Source organism: Rhinoraja longicauda, chromosome 3 (genome assembly GCF_053455715.1).
Source record: "Rhinoraja longicauda isolate Sanriku21f chromosome 3, sRhiLon1.1, whole genome shotgun sequence".
Lineage (NCBI taxonomy): Eukaryota > Metazoa > Chordata > Chondrichthyes > Rajiformes > Arhynchobatidae > Rhinoraja > Rhinoraja longicauda.
Window position 1 is genome coordinate 70,628,530 of NC_135955.1, and position 17,685 is coordinate 70,646,214.

General features: G+C 41.7%; 1 protein-coding gene across 1 annotated transcript in view; it reads right to left on the bottom strand.

Moving 5' to 3' along the window:
- slc25a46 (solute carrier family 25 member 46) overlaps window positions 1-17,685 on the bottom strand; it is a 45,503-nt gene that overhangs the window by 25,470 nt on the left and 2,348 nt on the right. Inside the window, exons 2-4 of the mRNA XM_078397028.1 lie at window positions 7,188-7,230; window positions 4,761-4,818; window positions 2,787-2,864 (exon numbers count right to left, since the gene is read on the bottom strand). Coding sequence (XP_078253154.1) covers window positions 2,787-2,864; window positions 4,761-4,818; window positions 7,188-7,230 — 179 coding nt within the window. The remainder of the gene's footprint in view (window positions 1-2,786; window positions 2,865-4,760; window positions 4,819-7,187; window positions 7,231-17,685) is intronic.

Below are 17,685 nucleotides of genomic sequence, written 5' to 3' on the forward strand. Positions count from 1 at the left end.
AAACTGAACGATTTCCGGTTCAGTAAAGAATGCTAGGAATGCATCTTGACAGGGCCACTACAAATGTAAGCACCTGATAAGAAATCAGCGCCGAGCTACCGACGGGACGCTGCAAGCAGCTGAGGGTGGCGATTGAAGGCCCACATCGCGCCCCATCCCTGTGGAGGCCCGAGTTCGGAACTCGGAGATGAGTGACCACCAGCAGACGAGTGACCACCAGCAGACGAGTGACCACCAGCAGACGAGTGACCACCAGCAGACGAGTGACCACCAGCAGACGAGTGACCACCAGCAGACGAGTGACCACCAGCAGACGAGTGACCACCAGCAGACGAGTGACCACCAGCAGACGAGTGACCACCAGCGGACGAGTGACCACCAGCAGACGAGTGACCACCAGCAGACGAGTGACCACCAGCAGACGAGTGACCACCAGCAGACGAGTGACCACCAGCAAATGAGCGACTTGAAGAGCGCAACCAGCGAATGAAGGCGCATTTTGACAATTCGGTCAAAGAATTTTTGTGTTTATAAAAAACATTTGTGTTTAGAGTTGTTTGTTAAATATATTTTATATAAGACAAGGGGGATGTTGTGATATTGCAAGGACTATTTTGTTACATCACAAGGACTATTTTGTTGCCGCGTAGCAACATGTATATATGAGAATGACGTAATATTGACGGGCACTCTGGTTCCAGGTGGCCGTGAAATAAACTGAGCCTGGATTTATGCTCCAGCTTTCAAACCTTTAAATACGTGTACTTGTGGTCATTCCAGAGTCATAACAACGGTGTAACAGATACCGGACCATGAAGTACAACAGTTTCCACCTTTCTATCTCCTTTCTTGGATTTAATTACATTTATGCAAATCTTTTGTTTTCAAGAATATAAGGAATTATGCAATTATCCATTATCACCAGTCATTAAGGCCATCGAATCCAGAATATCAGTCAGACATTTGATTGAATTATAACTATAAAATAGGGATTGTTTTAAGTTTCTCCCTGGATTGCCTATTATACTTGTTTTATAGTGTCTTTCAATTTGAAGATAGACAGAAAATATTTGTTGAAATCCTCTTCCATTTCCTCTAATCTCATTATTTCCCAAGTCTCATCCTCTAGAGATCCAAGGGACCAAATATTTACTTTAACCAGCCGTTGATATACTTGAACAAGATATTACAAGCTGTTTTTGTATTTCTTGCTAAGTTACTCTCAATCTCCACAGCATTACATGTCTTTTCTTTCAATTTGATATCAGTCTTATCTCCCTTGGTTAGCTATGGACAAATCCTTCAGAAAGTCATTATTCCTCAATGGACTGTCTGTTGCCAATTAAGAAATATTTCACTAAATGTTTGCTATAGCTAACCTCCATCTCCCTTTTAGTTTATTTTCCTACTCTGCATTCATATCTGTTGTTGTTTTATATTCTCACTTTAATGTTGTTCTAAGGTTCACCTGCACCTCCTCCAACCTCATCTATTGTATCCGCTGCTCTAGATGTCAAATTATTTACATCGGCAAAACCAAACGCAGGCTCGGTGATCGTTCACTCAACACCATCGCTCAGTCCGCCTCAACCAACCTGATCTCCTGGTGGCTGAGCACTTCAACTCCCCCTCCCACTCCCTGTCTGACCTTTCTGTCATGGGCCTCCTCCAGCGCCATAATGAGGCCCACCGGAAATTGGAGGAACAGTACCTCGTATTTCGCTTGGGCAGCTTGCAATATAGTCAATCTATTTGTCACATACACATAAATGTGCAGTGAAATGAAAAATTACCTGCAGTTCAACAATAAGACCAATAAAAATAAGCCCCAAAAAAATGCAATAACACATACAATCATAAACCAAACAAAAGAAACATCCATCACAGTGAGTCTCCTCCAGTCACCTCCTCACTGTGATGGAAGGCCAGAATGTATTTTTCTCTTCCCCTGCCGTCTTCTCCTGCGGTCAGGCTGTTGGAGTTGCCACATCGGGGCGGTCAGGGCTCCCGACATTGAAGCCCCCACCGGGTGGTGAAAATCCCGCGGTCTATTTTAGGCCGGACGGTGAGCCCAGCGGTATGAACATTGACCTCCAACTTTAGATAGTTCCTCGGTCCCCCTCTTCCCCTACTAGTTCTCCCTCCATCTTCCTGTCTCCACCTATATCCTTCCTTTGTCCCGCCCACCTGACATCAGTCTGAAGAAGGGTCTCGACCTGAAACGTCACCCATTCCTTCTCTCCTGAGATGCTGCCTGACCTGCTGAGTTACTCCAGCATTTTGTGAAATAAACACCTTCGATTTGTACCAGCATCTGCAGTTATTTTCTTACACTAATGTTGTATACACAATTCGATGATATAATAATCACTCTTTCGCACAGAAACACTCATTAAAACCTTGTCTCATTGCACACACAAGTTCTAAAATAAGTCTATTCCTTGGTTGGTCCACAAGTACTTCCAAAAAAAATGTCCAAATAAAGCCTGAAAGTTCCCAAGCTTATCTTCGCCAATTTGACAGCCTTAATCTATACGAAAATTAAAGTCATCCACAAAGTAATGCAGTACCTTTCTTTTGTGCCTCCGTTATTCTTTCCTACGATACACTATTCTTTGGAGACCTATAGACAACTTCCACTAATGAACCTTATTTGCTCCAGAAGATACCTGTCATATGGCTTGGGAATTTACACAAGGAAAGTGGAATGCAATTTTCTGGAGTGGAAGCAAATATGTGGGTAAAATTTTGCTTTTAACTTGCATAAATCAGTTGTAAAGGCCTACCTGTGTTTTGCTGAAATTGTACATTAAGTTAACAACGGTGAAAGGAGTAAGATGATAATTTTTTGCATGATAATTGACCTAAAATAGAAAATAGAGGTTAAAAATTTCAATAAACCTTTTCAATAAACTGCAAACCTGATATTAATAATTTTATGTACAACTGCAAATTTAAAAAACTTTTCTCTAGTTTAGAGATACTGCACGGAAACAGACCCTTCGGCCAACCGAGTCCGCACCGACCAGCGATCCCCGCACATCAACACTATCCTACACACACTCGGGACAATTTACACATACACCAAGCCAATTAACCTACATACCTATATGTCTTTGGAGTGTGAGAGGAAACTGAAGATCTCGGAGAAAACCCACGCAGATCACGGGGAAGAACGTACAAACTCCATACAGACAGCACCCGTAGTCGGGATGGAACCTGGGTCTCTGGCGCTGCAAGCTACTCTACTGCTGCGCCACCATGCCGTTTCTTGACAACTTGTTAAAGATTTCATATGTTCATATTAATAAAGGTAATTCAATTAATGCATTTCAAGTTCTGGGAAACCTCAGCAACTCCTTTCCTTGCATTTTAGAGAAACAGTTACTGAGGTCAGTGACTTTCAGTAGAATAATTAAACTGAAGATATATTCCAACAAGAAATAAGGACTCTGAGAATGATGGATTTATCCATGGCTAAAAAAGGATGGGAAGTTGCAAATGCTGCCTGGTTTTTATTTATCATCTAACAAGTGCAGTTTCTTTGCGTTTCAATTGAACATTGCAGATTCCAATAGTTATAGTAAACCTTGGCTAGTTTCTCATTTCCCAAGTCTAGAACAGAAATAAGATAACTTTTGTTTTAGAGTTACATCAGGTGGTGTCCTTTATCATCTGACCATTAGAGACACCATTCACATGTTCCTCCAAATGGTAGTTACAAACAATTTTAAAGTGCAAATATACCAATCGAGCACCTCGGATAACTGACTTTTTCAATTTTGCTCATCAATACATCATGGCCTGCATGAATGCAGAGTTTAAACCAGCATCTGCAGTTCCTTCCTACACATGAATACATGGTTATTCTTTGGTGTCAGCCATAGCTCAACTTATGAACTCTTGTCTCTAAGGCAAACGAAAATAGGGCTTCTATTCCAGACACCTGATGTGAAATTAGTAGTTTGTTACTCAAATTTCAGATTAGATGCTTCGTCTGACCACTCAAAATGGCCATGAAAGACCATTGTTATTTGAAGAGCAAGTCTCTTGGTCAATACTTATTTTATATGGCAAAAACAGATTTCCTAGTCTTTATCATGTTGCCACTTGCACATAAGACACCATGCAAGTGAAAGCTGTTTTCATTGGCACAAATTGTCTGAGGCCTTAAAGAGAAATTGCTAGACCCTTGACCACAGCATATGTTGTTTTCCCCTCACTCAGGCCCCATTGTAGCCATCTATCACAAGGAAGCCGATTTACCACTCAATATCACTGACAGCCAGCACGTTTTCCCTCTTCAGACTCAGCGGCCAAAGATATCAATGTAATTAGGCTACTGTATGCTAATGAAACCACAAATATTCTGAAATACTTGACAACCAAAAATGTATGAATGCATTTAAAATTTTAATAAACAGTTTAAAACACAACCTTAACCAAATAATAATAAAAAGTTATTATTTTTGTCTGAGTAGCCATATCACTCATTCACTTCAATGGACTGTTGTGCTTATGCCCGATTTAACCTAGCACAGGCTCAGATGGCAGGACAGCAGAAGATTGCAATGGCCTGCTGAACTCCATGAGGAACCCAATGAACCTGTCACTCTGGAAAAGGACATTTCACTGGGGGATACTTGGGTAAATCTTGGTACGAGTGCCAAGGATGGGGAGGAAGATCTGCCCCATTCTATTGCTTTCCATTTCAATAAGTTTTTTCAAGTACATTAAGACAACCTTACAAAACATCGTACCTGACACTGCCGCCGAAAAACAATGCAGGGATGTGCCAAAACATTTTCTGTGAAGAGACTTAAAAAGATAATGTAGAATTAGATAAAAATGCAAAAACAAAATATATATTTACTAAGCTACAAATCTCCTCGCCTTAGGCAGGTACCAATTTACATCAGCCTGAATCTCGTTGGAAATAGCACAGAATCTGAACTGAAGACCAGGACTGAAGGCATGCGAGATTTCAGATACTGAAATCAGGAGCAACAAACAATCTGCTAGTGCAACTCAGTGGGTTAGCAGCATCAGTGGAGACAAATAGATGGTTCAGGTGAAGGGTTCTGACCCAACATGCCAACTGTGCATTTTATTAGGCAGATGCTGCTTCGCCTGCCAAATTCTCCATCAGATTGATTGTTGCAGAAGATCAGGACTTCGATACAGCCAAAAGAAAAGTCTTGGTCCCATTGACAGATTTGGATTACTAAATTATCATATTTTTCCAATTTCTGCATTCACGGTTTTACTAAGATATCCTGGTTTGGGCAGGTGGCGGAAATTACAGAGTGGATCCCTTTGATTTACAGAACCACAGAACCATGTTTCATGAGACAAAGGAGAAAACAAGTTCTTGAGGACAGTCAATATTACAGTCGAGGAGCTGCTGAATGTCCTAAAGTGTACGAAGGTAAAAACATTTCCTAGCCTGATCAGATATATCCGAAGACACAGTGGGAAGCTAGAAAAGAAACTACAGGCACCCTGACTGAGGTACATGAATCATCATTAAATACAGGTGAGGTGCTGGAAGACTGGAGGGTGCCTAATGCTGTGCCGGATGGTAGGCTGCCCTAGAATATTAGATCTCATAGGATCCAGTGCGAGTTAACTGACAGGATAAAAAATTGACTTTGTGGAAGGAAGCAGAGGGTGATGGTGGAAGGTTGTTTTTCGGACAGGGGGCCTGTGACTGGTGGTGTGCCTCAGCATCAGTGCTGGGCCCATTGTTGTTTGTGTTTTATATCAACAATTTGGATGAGAATGCGGAAGGCAGGATTAGTACGTTTGTAAATAATGCTCAAGTAGGTGGTACTATAGATAGCAAAGATGGCTATCAAAGATTACAGCAGGATCTTGATCAGTTGAGCAAGGGGGCTGAGAAATGGTTAATGGAGTTTAATACAGATAAGTGCGAGGTGTTGCATTTTTTGAAGTCAATGCGGGGCAGGACCTTCACAGTGAATGGCAGGTGTCTGGGCAGCGTTTTACAGCAGAGGGATCCAGGAGTTCAGGTACATGGTTCTTTGAAAGTGGTGTCACAAGTAGACAAGTGGTCAAGAAGGCTTTCAACATATTAGCCTTCATCAGTCAGCGTCAGGGTGTTATTTTACAGTCACACAAGAAGTTGGTGAGACCACATTTGGTGTATTGTGTTCAGGTTTAAGTCACCCTGCTATAAGAAAGATGTTGTCAAGTTGCCAGGTCTAGAATGCCTGAGCTATAGGGAATGGTTGAGCAGGCTAAGACTTTATTCTTTGGAGTACCGAAGGATGAGAGGTGATCTTATGGAGGTATACAGGATCATGAGGGGGGAAAAAAGTAGATGCACAGTCTTTTACCCAGAGTAGGGGAATCAGGAACCATAGGACATAGGTTCAAGGTGAGGGGAAAGTTAATAGGAATCTGACCAGCAACTTTTTCCACAGAGGGTGGTGGGTATATGAAATGAGCTGCCATGGGAGGTAGTTGAGGCAGATACTATAACATCATTTAAAAGACATTTGAATTAGAGGGATATGCGCCAGACACACACGGGTGGGTGGGACTGGGGCAGCTAGGTTGGCATGGGCAAGTTAGGCCAAAAGATCCGTTTCCGTGCAGTATGATTCTATTATTAAAAAAGTAACATTCACTTTTAATTTATATATTTTTGATGCTTTAGTTAAACTTGCTGGCTTTGATAGCTGTCAAAACACTCAGGATACGCCACAGTATGTTAACAAGCATCACAGTTCAAAACCATGCAACAGTATGGTATTTTCTGGGGCAGTCAAAAGAAGTCAAACGAGAATGAATTTAGGGAGACTGTCAGCAACAATTCCAGTCCAGCAAGATTTGGCACATCATTAATTTATATCTAAATGTACTATAAAATAATTTAAATATATAAAGGATTTTCTTGATTTATTTTATTTCTCTCTGAATCATGCATTTGGCAATGTACACTTTTGATGTTTTTCTTTCCAATCTTTTCAATCGTTTTTCTTTCCAATCATTTACATATATATAATACAAATAATGTATTCATTTTCCTTTGCACAGTTAAGTAATCAATACATAATTTTTCAGTGATTTCAAATATCCTTATTCATTTTATGCAACAGGCTAAAAGTTTGCTCCAGCAGTAAACTCAGAATTCCATGAGACTTGAAACACAAACACAGTACCTTGCAAGACCAATGCCAAATCCTGCAAATCTGTTTAACTGATCTGTAACAAAATAAGAAAGGTAAACAGTTACTGTTAATGGCCTTTCAAAATACATATTAACCACATTTACTTGTTCCTTTCCATTCTTAGCTACTTTTATATCAGCACGAAAGGACAAAACCATCAATACCATGGGTCTTCAATGATGAGAAACCGAAACGTCACCTATTCCTTTTCTCCAGAGATGCTGCCTGACCCGCTGCATTATTCCAGCCTTTTATGTCTGTTTTCAGCCTCATAAATACGTCAGTGTGGAGGATCCAGATCTTTCCCAAGCAACCATACAAGACGAACACCTGTCCTCCCTTCCAGGTGAGACGGAGGTTCATGTAAGGAACACCACCCAAAGCTTTCTCCAAGCCACACCATCTTCATTTGTAAAAAAACATATTAACACTGGGTCTAAATAACAGTTCAACAACAGTTCAACAGAGCTTTATTTGTCATTCGGTACCAAGGTACCGAACGAAACTACATAGCAGTCACACACAAAAAAGAACACAAGACACATGACCCCCAACACATAACGTCCATCACAGTGACTCCAAACACCCCCTCACTGTGATGGAGGCAACAAAACTTCCACTCTCTTCCCCACGCCCACGGACAGACAGCTCGTCCCCGACCGACCCGCACAGTCCCCGCAAGGGGATGGAAGTCCCCGCGGCCGAGTCGCACCGGGCGCTGAGACGTCTCGCGGCCGAACCGAGCGGTGGAAGGCCCCGCGACCGAGCTGTGCGCAGCTAAGTCCCGCGGCCGAGCCGCACCGGGCGATGTTAAGTCCAGCGGCCGAGCCACACCGGGCGATGGAAGGCCCCGCGGCCAAGCCGCACCGGGCGATGAAAAGTCCCGCGGCCGAGCCGCGCCGGGCGATGTTAGGCCCCGCGGCCCGGGCATGTTAAGTCCAGCGGCCGAGCCGCACCAGCGATGTTAGGCCCCGCGGCCGAGCTGCACTGGGCACTGTTAAGTCCCGCGGCCGAGCGGCACCAGCGATGTTAGGCCCCGCGGCCGAGCCGCACCGGGCGATGGAAGGCCCCGCAGCCGAGCCGCACCGGGCACTGTTAAGTCCCACGGCCGAGCCGCACCAGCGATGTTAGGCCCCACGGCCGAGCCGCACCGGGCGATGGAAGGCCCCGCGGCCGAGCCGCACCGGGCACTGTTAAGTCCAACGGCCGAGCAGCGCCGGGCGATGTTAGGCCCCACGACCGAGCCGCACCCCGCACCGTGAGGAAGAGACCTAAAAGAGAAAGGTTTCCCCCACCCACCCCCCACCCACACCACCACCACCCCCCACACATACACAACCAAAAAAAAACAAAAACCATCCCAACACCGACACACAACAAAAAAAAAAAAGGAAAAGAGACGAACAGACTGCTAGCGAGCCGCAGCCGTTAGGTGCCGCCACTTCCGCTTTTTTCCTTCATCCACAACAGCACAGTGCGAGTACACTCACTATCCAAACGGCAGAGGTTGGAGATGGGGGGGGGGGGTTCAAAAGCACCCTCTCAAAAACAACCGAGACCGAAGCAACATTTGCATTCTGTAAATAGTTGAAGATATCCTCTTAGAAATTTAATGATGTTAATTTCTTAACAACATTATTATAGAAAATAATTAAAATGGAAACCTCCATAAGGGTGGCAATAAAGGGAGCTTTTTCTGGTTGGTTGAATTGACTAGAATTCTGCAGGACCCTATGCAGGGGCCTCTGCTCTTCACGTTGTATATTAATGATTTGGATGAGGGGATTGAAGGCTTTTGTGGGCAAATTTGCAGATGATATGAAAATAGGTGGAGGGGCAGGTAGTGTAGAGAAAGCAGGAACTCTGTAGAATGACGAGGATAGGTTGGGAGAGTGGAAAGAGAAGTGGCAGATGGAATATAGTGCAGCAAAGTGTGGAGTCATGCATTTTGGTAGTAGGAATAAAGGCGTAGATTATTTTCTAAATGGGGAGAGGTGCAAAGGGACTTGGGGGTGCAGGTGCAGGATTCCCAAAAAGTGATTCTGCAAGTCGAATCGGTAGTGAAGAAAGCAAACGCAATGCTAGCATTTATTTCGAGAGGGCTTGTATACAAAAACAGGGATGTAATGCCGAGGCTCTATGAAGCATTCGTCAGGCTGCATTTGTAATATTGTACGCAATTTTGGGCACCATATCTGAGGAAAGATGTGCTGGCTCTGGAGAGGGTCCAGGGGAGGTTTACAAGAATGACCCCAGGAATGAGCAAGTTAACTTATGATGAACATTTGACAGCACTGGGCCTATACTCACTGGAGTTTAGAAGAATGAGGGAGGAAGTCATTTAAACATACAGAATAGTGAAAGGCTTGGATAGAGTGGATGTGGAGAGGATGTTTCCACTAGTGGGAGAGTCTAGGACTAGAGATCTAGGAGAAGAGGAGACATTTCTTTAGTCAGAGGGTGGTGAATCTGTGGAATTCTTTGCCACAGAAGGCTGTGGAGGCCAAGTCAGTGGATATTTTTAAGGCAGACATAGATTCTTAATTAGTATGGTTGTCAGAGGTTATGGGGAGAAGGCAGGAGAATGGGGTTAGGAGAGATAGATCAGCCATGATTGAATGGTGGAGTAGACTTCATGGGCTGAATGGCCTAATTCTGCGATCTTATGATACAAAAGGAAATCCAACACCCAGAACTTTGCTTTGTCAATTCTTAATTCCTGGAATCTTCAGGGTGGAATAAAAAGTCTTCTCACTCCTTTATTTCTATCAATTACTATCTATGTCCCTTAATTTCAACCCTCTGCTAATTGAAATAGGCCTTTCATATTTATATTTAGGCCCCTCATAATTTTTACACAACTCCAAAGAAAATATTCCTGACCTGTCCAATCTTTCATTTCAGCTTAAAAATTCTAATCCTTTAAGCATCCATGGAAAACTTCCCCATAATGTTCACCAGAGCTTTAAGCAGTTTTCAAGCTGCGGGGTTTAATGAGTGTTATATACAATTGAGAATTACCTTAGTGCTTTTGTATTCTTTGCCTTGTTTTTAATCACCCTTCCAACCATCTAATTAGTTTTAAGGATTTGTGGAATTAAACTCCATTTTCCTCTGTTCTTCCACATTTCAAAGCATCAATCCACTTTATCAATATAATTCCACTTATTTTACATTTTCTTGGCTTTTTGCAACTCCCAAAATGTATTACTTCACATTCTGGATCACACTCCATTATCTACGTTTCTGCCCAACAGGTCAGAAAAGATCTTCGAAAGCTTTCCTCCTGTGTCATATGGCCAATTCTTCCACCACCTGCAAACTTCTTAATTATGTCTCCTACATTAATTTTTTTTTAATGATTTAGGTTTGACTACAGAGATTGACAGATTCTTGATTAGTAAAGGTATCAGGGGTTATGGAGCGAGGGCATGAGAATAAGTTTTGAGAGGGAAAAATAGATCAGCCATGATTGAATGGCGGAGTAGACTTGATGGGCCAAATTGCCTAATTCTGCTCCTAGAACTTATTTAAAAATATTTTTAGAAACCAAACATTTCTACAATTTTGTGGAGACTTTAAATATTCAGCAAATGCCACCAAGTCAGAGGACAAAACAAGTTAGACAGCTGAAAAAATAGACCCAGAAGACATTGGCTTTAATCACCAATAAAATAATAATGGGGAAGCTAGCCTACGATGCATTTTCAGTTTTGGGAAATGAAAAAGGTATTCCTGCTAAGTTTGTAGATGGTTCAAATAATTAAAAGTCTACACAGTAACTGTGAGAAAATAAAGAGAAATTAGTGAAACTGATCAGCTAGACCAGCACGAGAACATCTGACAGTAAATGCACATTACAAATATTCAACACAACCTTTACGAACCACTTCCAATGGGGGGAAAAAAAGCTATTCCTTTGGTTATGTTATCTCTGCCAGATCTGTTACTTCAAAGTATTCTGAATATCAAAGCGGCTTTTGAAGAAATCCCATCCTCATAGGCAACTCAAACACAGATCCTTTCCATCAGTCTCTCTAATCTTTCATCTTAAGTCACTGGTCTTAATCCTTGAAAATTGACTAAATCTAGCAAAGATCGGTCTTATCCTCAAGGTAATTTGAACATTAATACTTATCACTATGGTAGTTGCCAATTCTCAATTCTTTGCCCGAAAAGATTTTACAAATACATAAGGGGGAAAAAGGGTAACTAGAGAGAGTGGGTCCACTCATGAATCAAAGCAGTCAACTCTGTGTGGAGCCACAGGAGATGCACAAGGTCGACCATAGTATTTCTCCTCCATATTGACCGAGGAGAAAGACAGGAGGACAGAGGAACTTGGGGCAGTCAATGGAAGTGTCTTGAGAGCAGTCAGTGTTACAGTCGAAGAGGTGCTGAAGGTACTATTGTGTATGAAGGTAGACAAATCACCAAGGTCTGATCAGATATATCCGAGGACATTGTGGGAAACAAGAGGAAATTGCCTGAGCCCTGGTTGAAATTTATGAGTCGTCCTTAAATACAGGAGAGGTGCCAGAGGACTGGAGGGTGGCAAATGTTGGGCCTCTACTAAAGAAGGGCTGCAGGGAAACTGCTGGGAACTATAGGCCAATGAGCTTAACATCTGTAGTTGGAAGGTTACTATTCTGAGGGATAGGATATATAGGCATTTAGACTAACAAGGGCTAATTAGGGATAATCAGCATGGGTTTGAACGTGGGAGGTCGTGTCTCACAAATCTGATTTGAGTTTTTTGAAGGCGTAACCAAAACGATCAAAGAGGGCAGAGCTGTAGATGTATATATGGACTTCAGCAAAGCATTCGACAAGGTTCCGCATGGTAGGCTTCTCTGAAAGGTTAGATCGCATGAGATCCAATGATAGCTGAATAGATAGAAAATTGGCTTCTTGGAAGAAAGCAGAGGGTGATGGTGGAAGGTTGCTTTGCGGACTGGAGTCCTGTGACTAGTGGTGTGCCTCAGGGTTTGGTGCTGGGCCCGTTACAGTTTGTCATCTATATCAATGATTTTGATGAGAACATACACAGCAAGATTGCAGATGATACCAAAGTAGGTGGTTTTGCAGATAGTGAGGATGGTTGTGAAAAATTGCAGCAGGATCTTGATCGATTGGCCAGGTGGGCTGAGGAATGGTTGATGGAATTTAATACAGAGAAATGTGAGGCATTGCATTTTGGGAAATCTAACATGGACAAGACCTACACAGTGAATGGTAAGGCTCTGGGGAGTGTTGTAAAGCAGAGAGATCTAGGAGTGCAGGTGCATGGTTCCTTGAAGATGGAGTCACAAGGTAGATAGGGTGCTTAAAAAATTGTTTGGCACATTGGCCTTCATCAGTCAGAGTATTGAGTGCAGAAGTTGGGAGGTCATGTTGCAGTTGTACAAGACGTTGGCGAGGCCGCATTTAGAGTATTGTGTTCAGTTCTGGGCACCATGTTATAGGAAAGATGTCAAGCTGGAAAGGGTACAGAAAAGATTTGCAAGGATGTTATCAGGGCTAGAGGGTCTGAGCTGTAGGGAGAGGTTAAGTTGCAGGAAAGTACTGCAGATGCTGACATCAGTCTGAAGGGTCTCGACCCGAAACGTCACCCATTCCTACTCTCCAGAGATGCTGCCTGACCCGCTGAGTTACTCCAGCATTTTGTGTCTACCTCCGAGAGGTTGAGTAGGCTGGGACTCTATTCCTTGGAGCACAGGAGGATGAGGGGTGATCTTAGAGTATAAGATCATGAGATGAATAGATTGGATAGATGCACAGAGTCTCTTGCCCAGAGTAAGTGAATCGATGACTAGAGGAAATAGGTTTAAGGTGAAGGGGACAAGATTTAATAGGAATGCGAGGGGTGACCTTTGGACATCAAGGGTGGTGGGTGTATGGAACGAGCTGCCAGAGGAGGTAGTTGAGGCAGGGACTATCCCAACATTTAAAAAACAGTTAGACAGGTACATTGGTACAATCTGGTACCGAATGACAAATAAAGCTCTGTTGAACTGTTGAACTGTTGAACATGGATAGGACAGGTTTGGAGGGATATGGACCAAACGCAGGCAGGTGGGACTGGTGTAGCTGGGACATGTTGGCTGGTGTGGGCAAGTTGGGCCGAAGAGCCTGTTTCCACAATGTATTACCCTATGACTGGGTTCAATCCATAATCACCAGTATAGTCATTATCAAAGATTTTTTTCTTATATTACTTGGCATGAATCATTCTGCAGTCATAGGCTTGTACCAAATTTGTCTGCTGATAACACTTAAAACATGTTAATAATCATGAATAGCCACCCACTGAGCATGACTGACAAGCCATTCACAATTTTTGACCCACGAACTCAAGTTCTTGGAACTCTGACTGCTACAAATATCACCTTTTCCACATTAGTGACCTAATAAAACCTGAGACACTTCTGCTACCTTAATACACCCTTAATGATTAAATTATTTCCATGTGAATAACTTAACGATTAAATTGCGATTCTGCCTCAGTATTAAATGGGATAATGAAAATCAATATGTCTTTCCATTGTAATATAGATTAATACAGCTGGAACAAAACAAAAAATGCTAATTTATTTTTATCAAGGCAGAATTAGTAACATTGCCAATATCTATAAAATTTTGGTTATAAATGTACTATTGAGGATACAAAAAGATTTAGAAGGATGATATCAGAATTATGCTATGTCTATTCGAAGCATACAATATTGTGTGTAATGTTTTTCTCCTTATTTCCCATCAACTGCCTACAGATTCTACCATTAGCCTTCACACAATTTTGAGTGATCAATTAACATTCTTGGATGGAAGGCAGAGGATTGACTTACAACATTAAACATTCTGGTTAGAGATGCCACAGAGAGTTCAATTCTCTTGGTGAACAGCAAAATTAGAAACCATTGATACAGGAGACACCAAGAAATCAAACAAGCTAGGCTTAATATTTCTTAACCCAGTATGTTCAATGCAAATGGTTGAGACTTGGCCCAAGCAAGTAAGAGACAACAATCTTCATTTTATCTTTTTTCCCCTTCTCCATCTTAATACTCTTTTGCCTTTTCTGACCTACAAAATGCCCAGTTTCCTTTTTATTTCCACTTTCAGTTTCAACAATTCCACACCCTGAAAAATCTGAATCCAATCAAATCTTTTCACGTTATTTTAAAAGGTTAAATACTAACTACTAATTTCTTTAACATCTCCATTCTCCTTTTTACTGATATTTGTCACTAATCTTTCAAAAAATCTTTCTTGGTAAAAACTACTTTATGTTGCCCTCATGATCCCCAACATTGATATCTAGATGTCTGTAATTACACTTCCACTGAAAAAATGACCTAGATTTCATCAATTACGGAAATTAAGATTTTTTAAACCCGATGCTAAATTTCATTCCATCCCATCTTATTTTTGACACTTCCTTTGTTCTTTAGAATGTTCTTTGCAACAGGTCATTATCTCATTTCCCTGTTGAGGTTATACTCCAGCACAATGTAATTGAATGAACCTTACAGAAAAGAAAAAGGCCTTAAGTCCATTGCAACACCAATTTACACTCTTCTCATCAACTGCACCCAGATTCTACCACTCCACACAATTTTCAATTAACTAAAAACTGGCACATCTTTGTGATATGGGAGGAAGCCACAAAATGTACAATCTCAACAGAGAGCAGAAGGTTGCTATGCCTATATGCTGAGCACATACATTTCTTCACCTGTTGCATACGAATCACAAGCACCATACACCTACATTTAGGGCAATATTTAATTTTTCCCACAAGTATTTTCTGTGCTTTTATTAGCCTTGAGTTTTGAGTTGTCAGTATGGTGGCATTAGTATAATTAAGCAAGAATCGTTCTTGAAATCTATCCTGCCTACAGCATATGTTCAGTCACTTCATGGACATGCAGCACCTTCAGGTATGTATTGGAAGCCACCTTTCACTAGCTAAACTTAGGTCTGCTCGATGACATTGTGACTCAAGCACAACATCTAGTCGACTCAACATTACATTTTGCAGATTTAACCTGCCTTAGATTATCAGATAAATGGGCCGAATCAAGTTGAATGCCAACTATGATTCCAAACTTAACCTCCAGCTATTTGGGACTTTGGTCCATCCGACCTCTTGCTCTGTCAAAAAACTAACCAATTGACCCAGTGGCATAACACTGATATAACATAACACTCAGTCTGAAGAAGTCTTGACCTGAAATGTCACCCATTCCTTCTCTCCAGAGATTTTGCCTGTCCTGCTGAGTTACTCCAGCATTTTGTGTCTATCTTCAGTTTAAACCAGCATCTGCAGTTCCTTCATAGGTTAACACTGATGTTCTGGCAAGAGGAGCCATATGTACTGTTTACAGTTTCTCTATTTTACACTAGGCCGGGAGAGTGAGAGTGGGAAAAAGATTAATAGAAGTAAGCATTTGAATTATTTTATTGTAGTGCTGTTAACTACTTGTGACGAATGGAAGTTGACTAATTTTCACAATGAAAACATGTGAAGTATATTTGAACATTTTTTTAAACATCTCTATCAGCCACAATTAAAACAATTCAACAGGTGCAAGCTGCCGGGAGTACTGGAATACTCTGGAGACAGAACCTCAGAAAAACACTGCTTGCAGGCTAGTCATTTATCCGAACACCGGGTGTCTCGCAGGGTGCCCTCTAAGCTCCACTTAGCCAGCTTACTAATGTTTGCATCAAAAGGATTTATGTGCAAGGGGCCAAGACCAGTATAATGTGTTGCAGATGCAAGTGTGGTGCTATAAATATCATCAACCAACAAAGTAAGAAGAATCTCTTCATTTAAAACATTTGTGTTATCTTATGCAAGAAATTTGAGACATAACAAATAAACTGGAATCAGGGACAATTGAAGAAAACTTTTTTGTGCAGCAAGTAGTTCTAGATACACAGCATGTAATAGCTTCCCTAAAATCCTCTAATCAACCTCTGCATAAAAATTGGTGCAATCTTGTTCTGAACTTAAACCATTAACATCAATCACAAGATGCATTATTGCTTGCTTCAGAAAAACAGAAATGGACTGGTTAAATCCATTTTGCTCAATTAGCACATTTGGAGAGGTAAACAATGCAAGACAATATATGCAAAATGATAGGATATCAATTGCTAAGGGAGTGATGTTGAAGTGCATATCCACTGATCCCTTCATGTAGCAGGGCAGGAAAATAGGCAATGAAACAGATAGAATGGATACTTACCTTTATTGACCAAGCAAAGAATACAGGAATGGGAATATCATGTTGGAACTGTGTAAAATACCAGATGCATATCAGGTAACGTGTTGTGCATAGTTATAGTCATTGTGCTAGTAGGAAGGATGTGAAAATTTACAACACATGATGCTAGGTATACAATTTTTTTCAAAGTAGATAAAGTAACTTTTGTTGAGGTTCACCCAGAATAGCAGTGTAACACAGGACTGTGAGCCATACAGGCTGTCGTCAGCAACAACTGCTGCTGGGAGATTATCAAGTAAAACGTGCCAGTCTTCCAGTGGAAGAAGTTATCCATTGTTTGAAGATGAGAGAAAATAAACATATGAACCAATTAGCCTGTGTTTGACAAATTTGTAGTCTCCATGGTCATGACCTGCAGAATAAATAAGAGCAATCCAAGCAATGCAGTGCATTTAGTCTTTCACAATGCATTCAACGAGGTGCCACACAAGAAATTATTAAATAAAATGAGAGTACATATTTTTCAGAGTAATAAACTGGCTTGGATGGAACAAGTGGAATGGTGGAAGAACTAAGAGGGTCAAGCAGCATTTGTGGAGACAGGGGTTGAGACACTGCATTAGGACTGACAGGGAAGGAAAAAGAGTGCCAGTATATAGCGATACATAGCAAGGAGAGACTGGTAGATAGAACCAGATCGGAGGGGATAATGAGCAGATGGAACCAGTTAAGGAGGAGGATGGGGAGTGGGAAAGATGAACATTGGGAGATGCAAAACGAGTCGGGCAGTCAAGTCGTCAGAGAAACGCACTGGGTTTGTGGGTTACCCAATATTGGAAAATTCAATGTTCATACCACTGGGTTGCAAGCTGGCCAAGACAGGTCTATGTGAGAGTGGGAAGGAGAAATGAAATGGCATGCAACCCGAAACTCAAGGTGGCTACTGCAGACAGAGCAGTGTTCCTTACAAAACAGTGAACTATCTGCACCTGAAGTGGATGGATGATTGGTTAACTGACAGAAAGCAGAAATGGGTTGGTGGACTGTGGTTAGTTGGGTGCCACAGGGATTAATGCAGGGTCCTCAACTTTTTCCAATTTATAACACTGATTTAGATTTGTTGATCACATTAGGCTACATGGCAATGAGATATTTGACATAAAAGAGAAGCATCGCAGGATTAAGTTAAGTCTTCCTTGTTATTTTTTGAAGTAGTAACAAAGGAGGCTGACAAGATATTGTCTACACAGACTTCA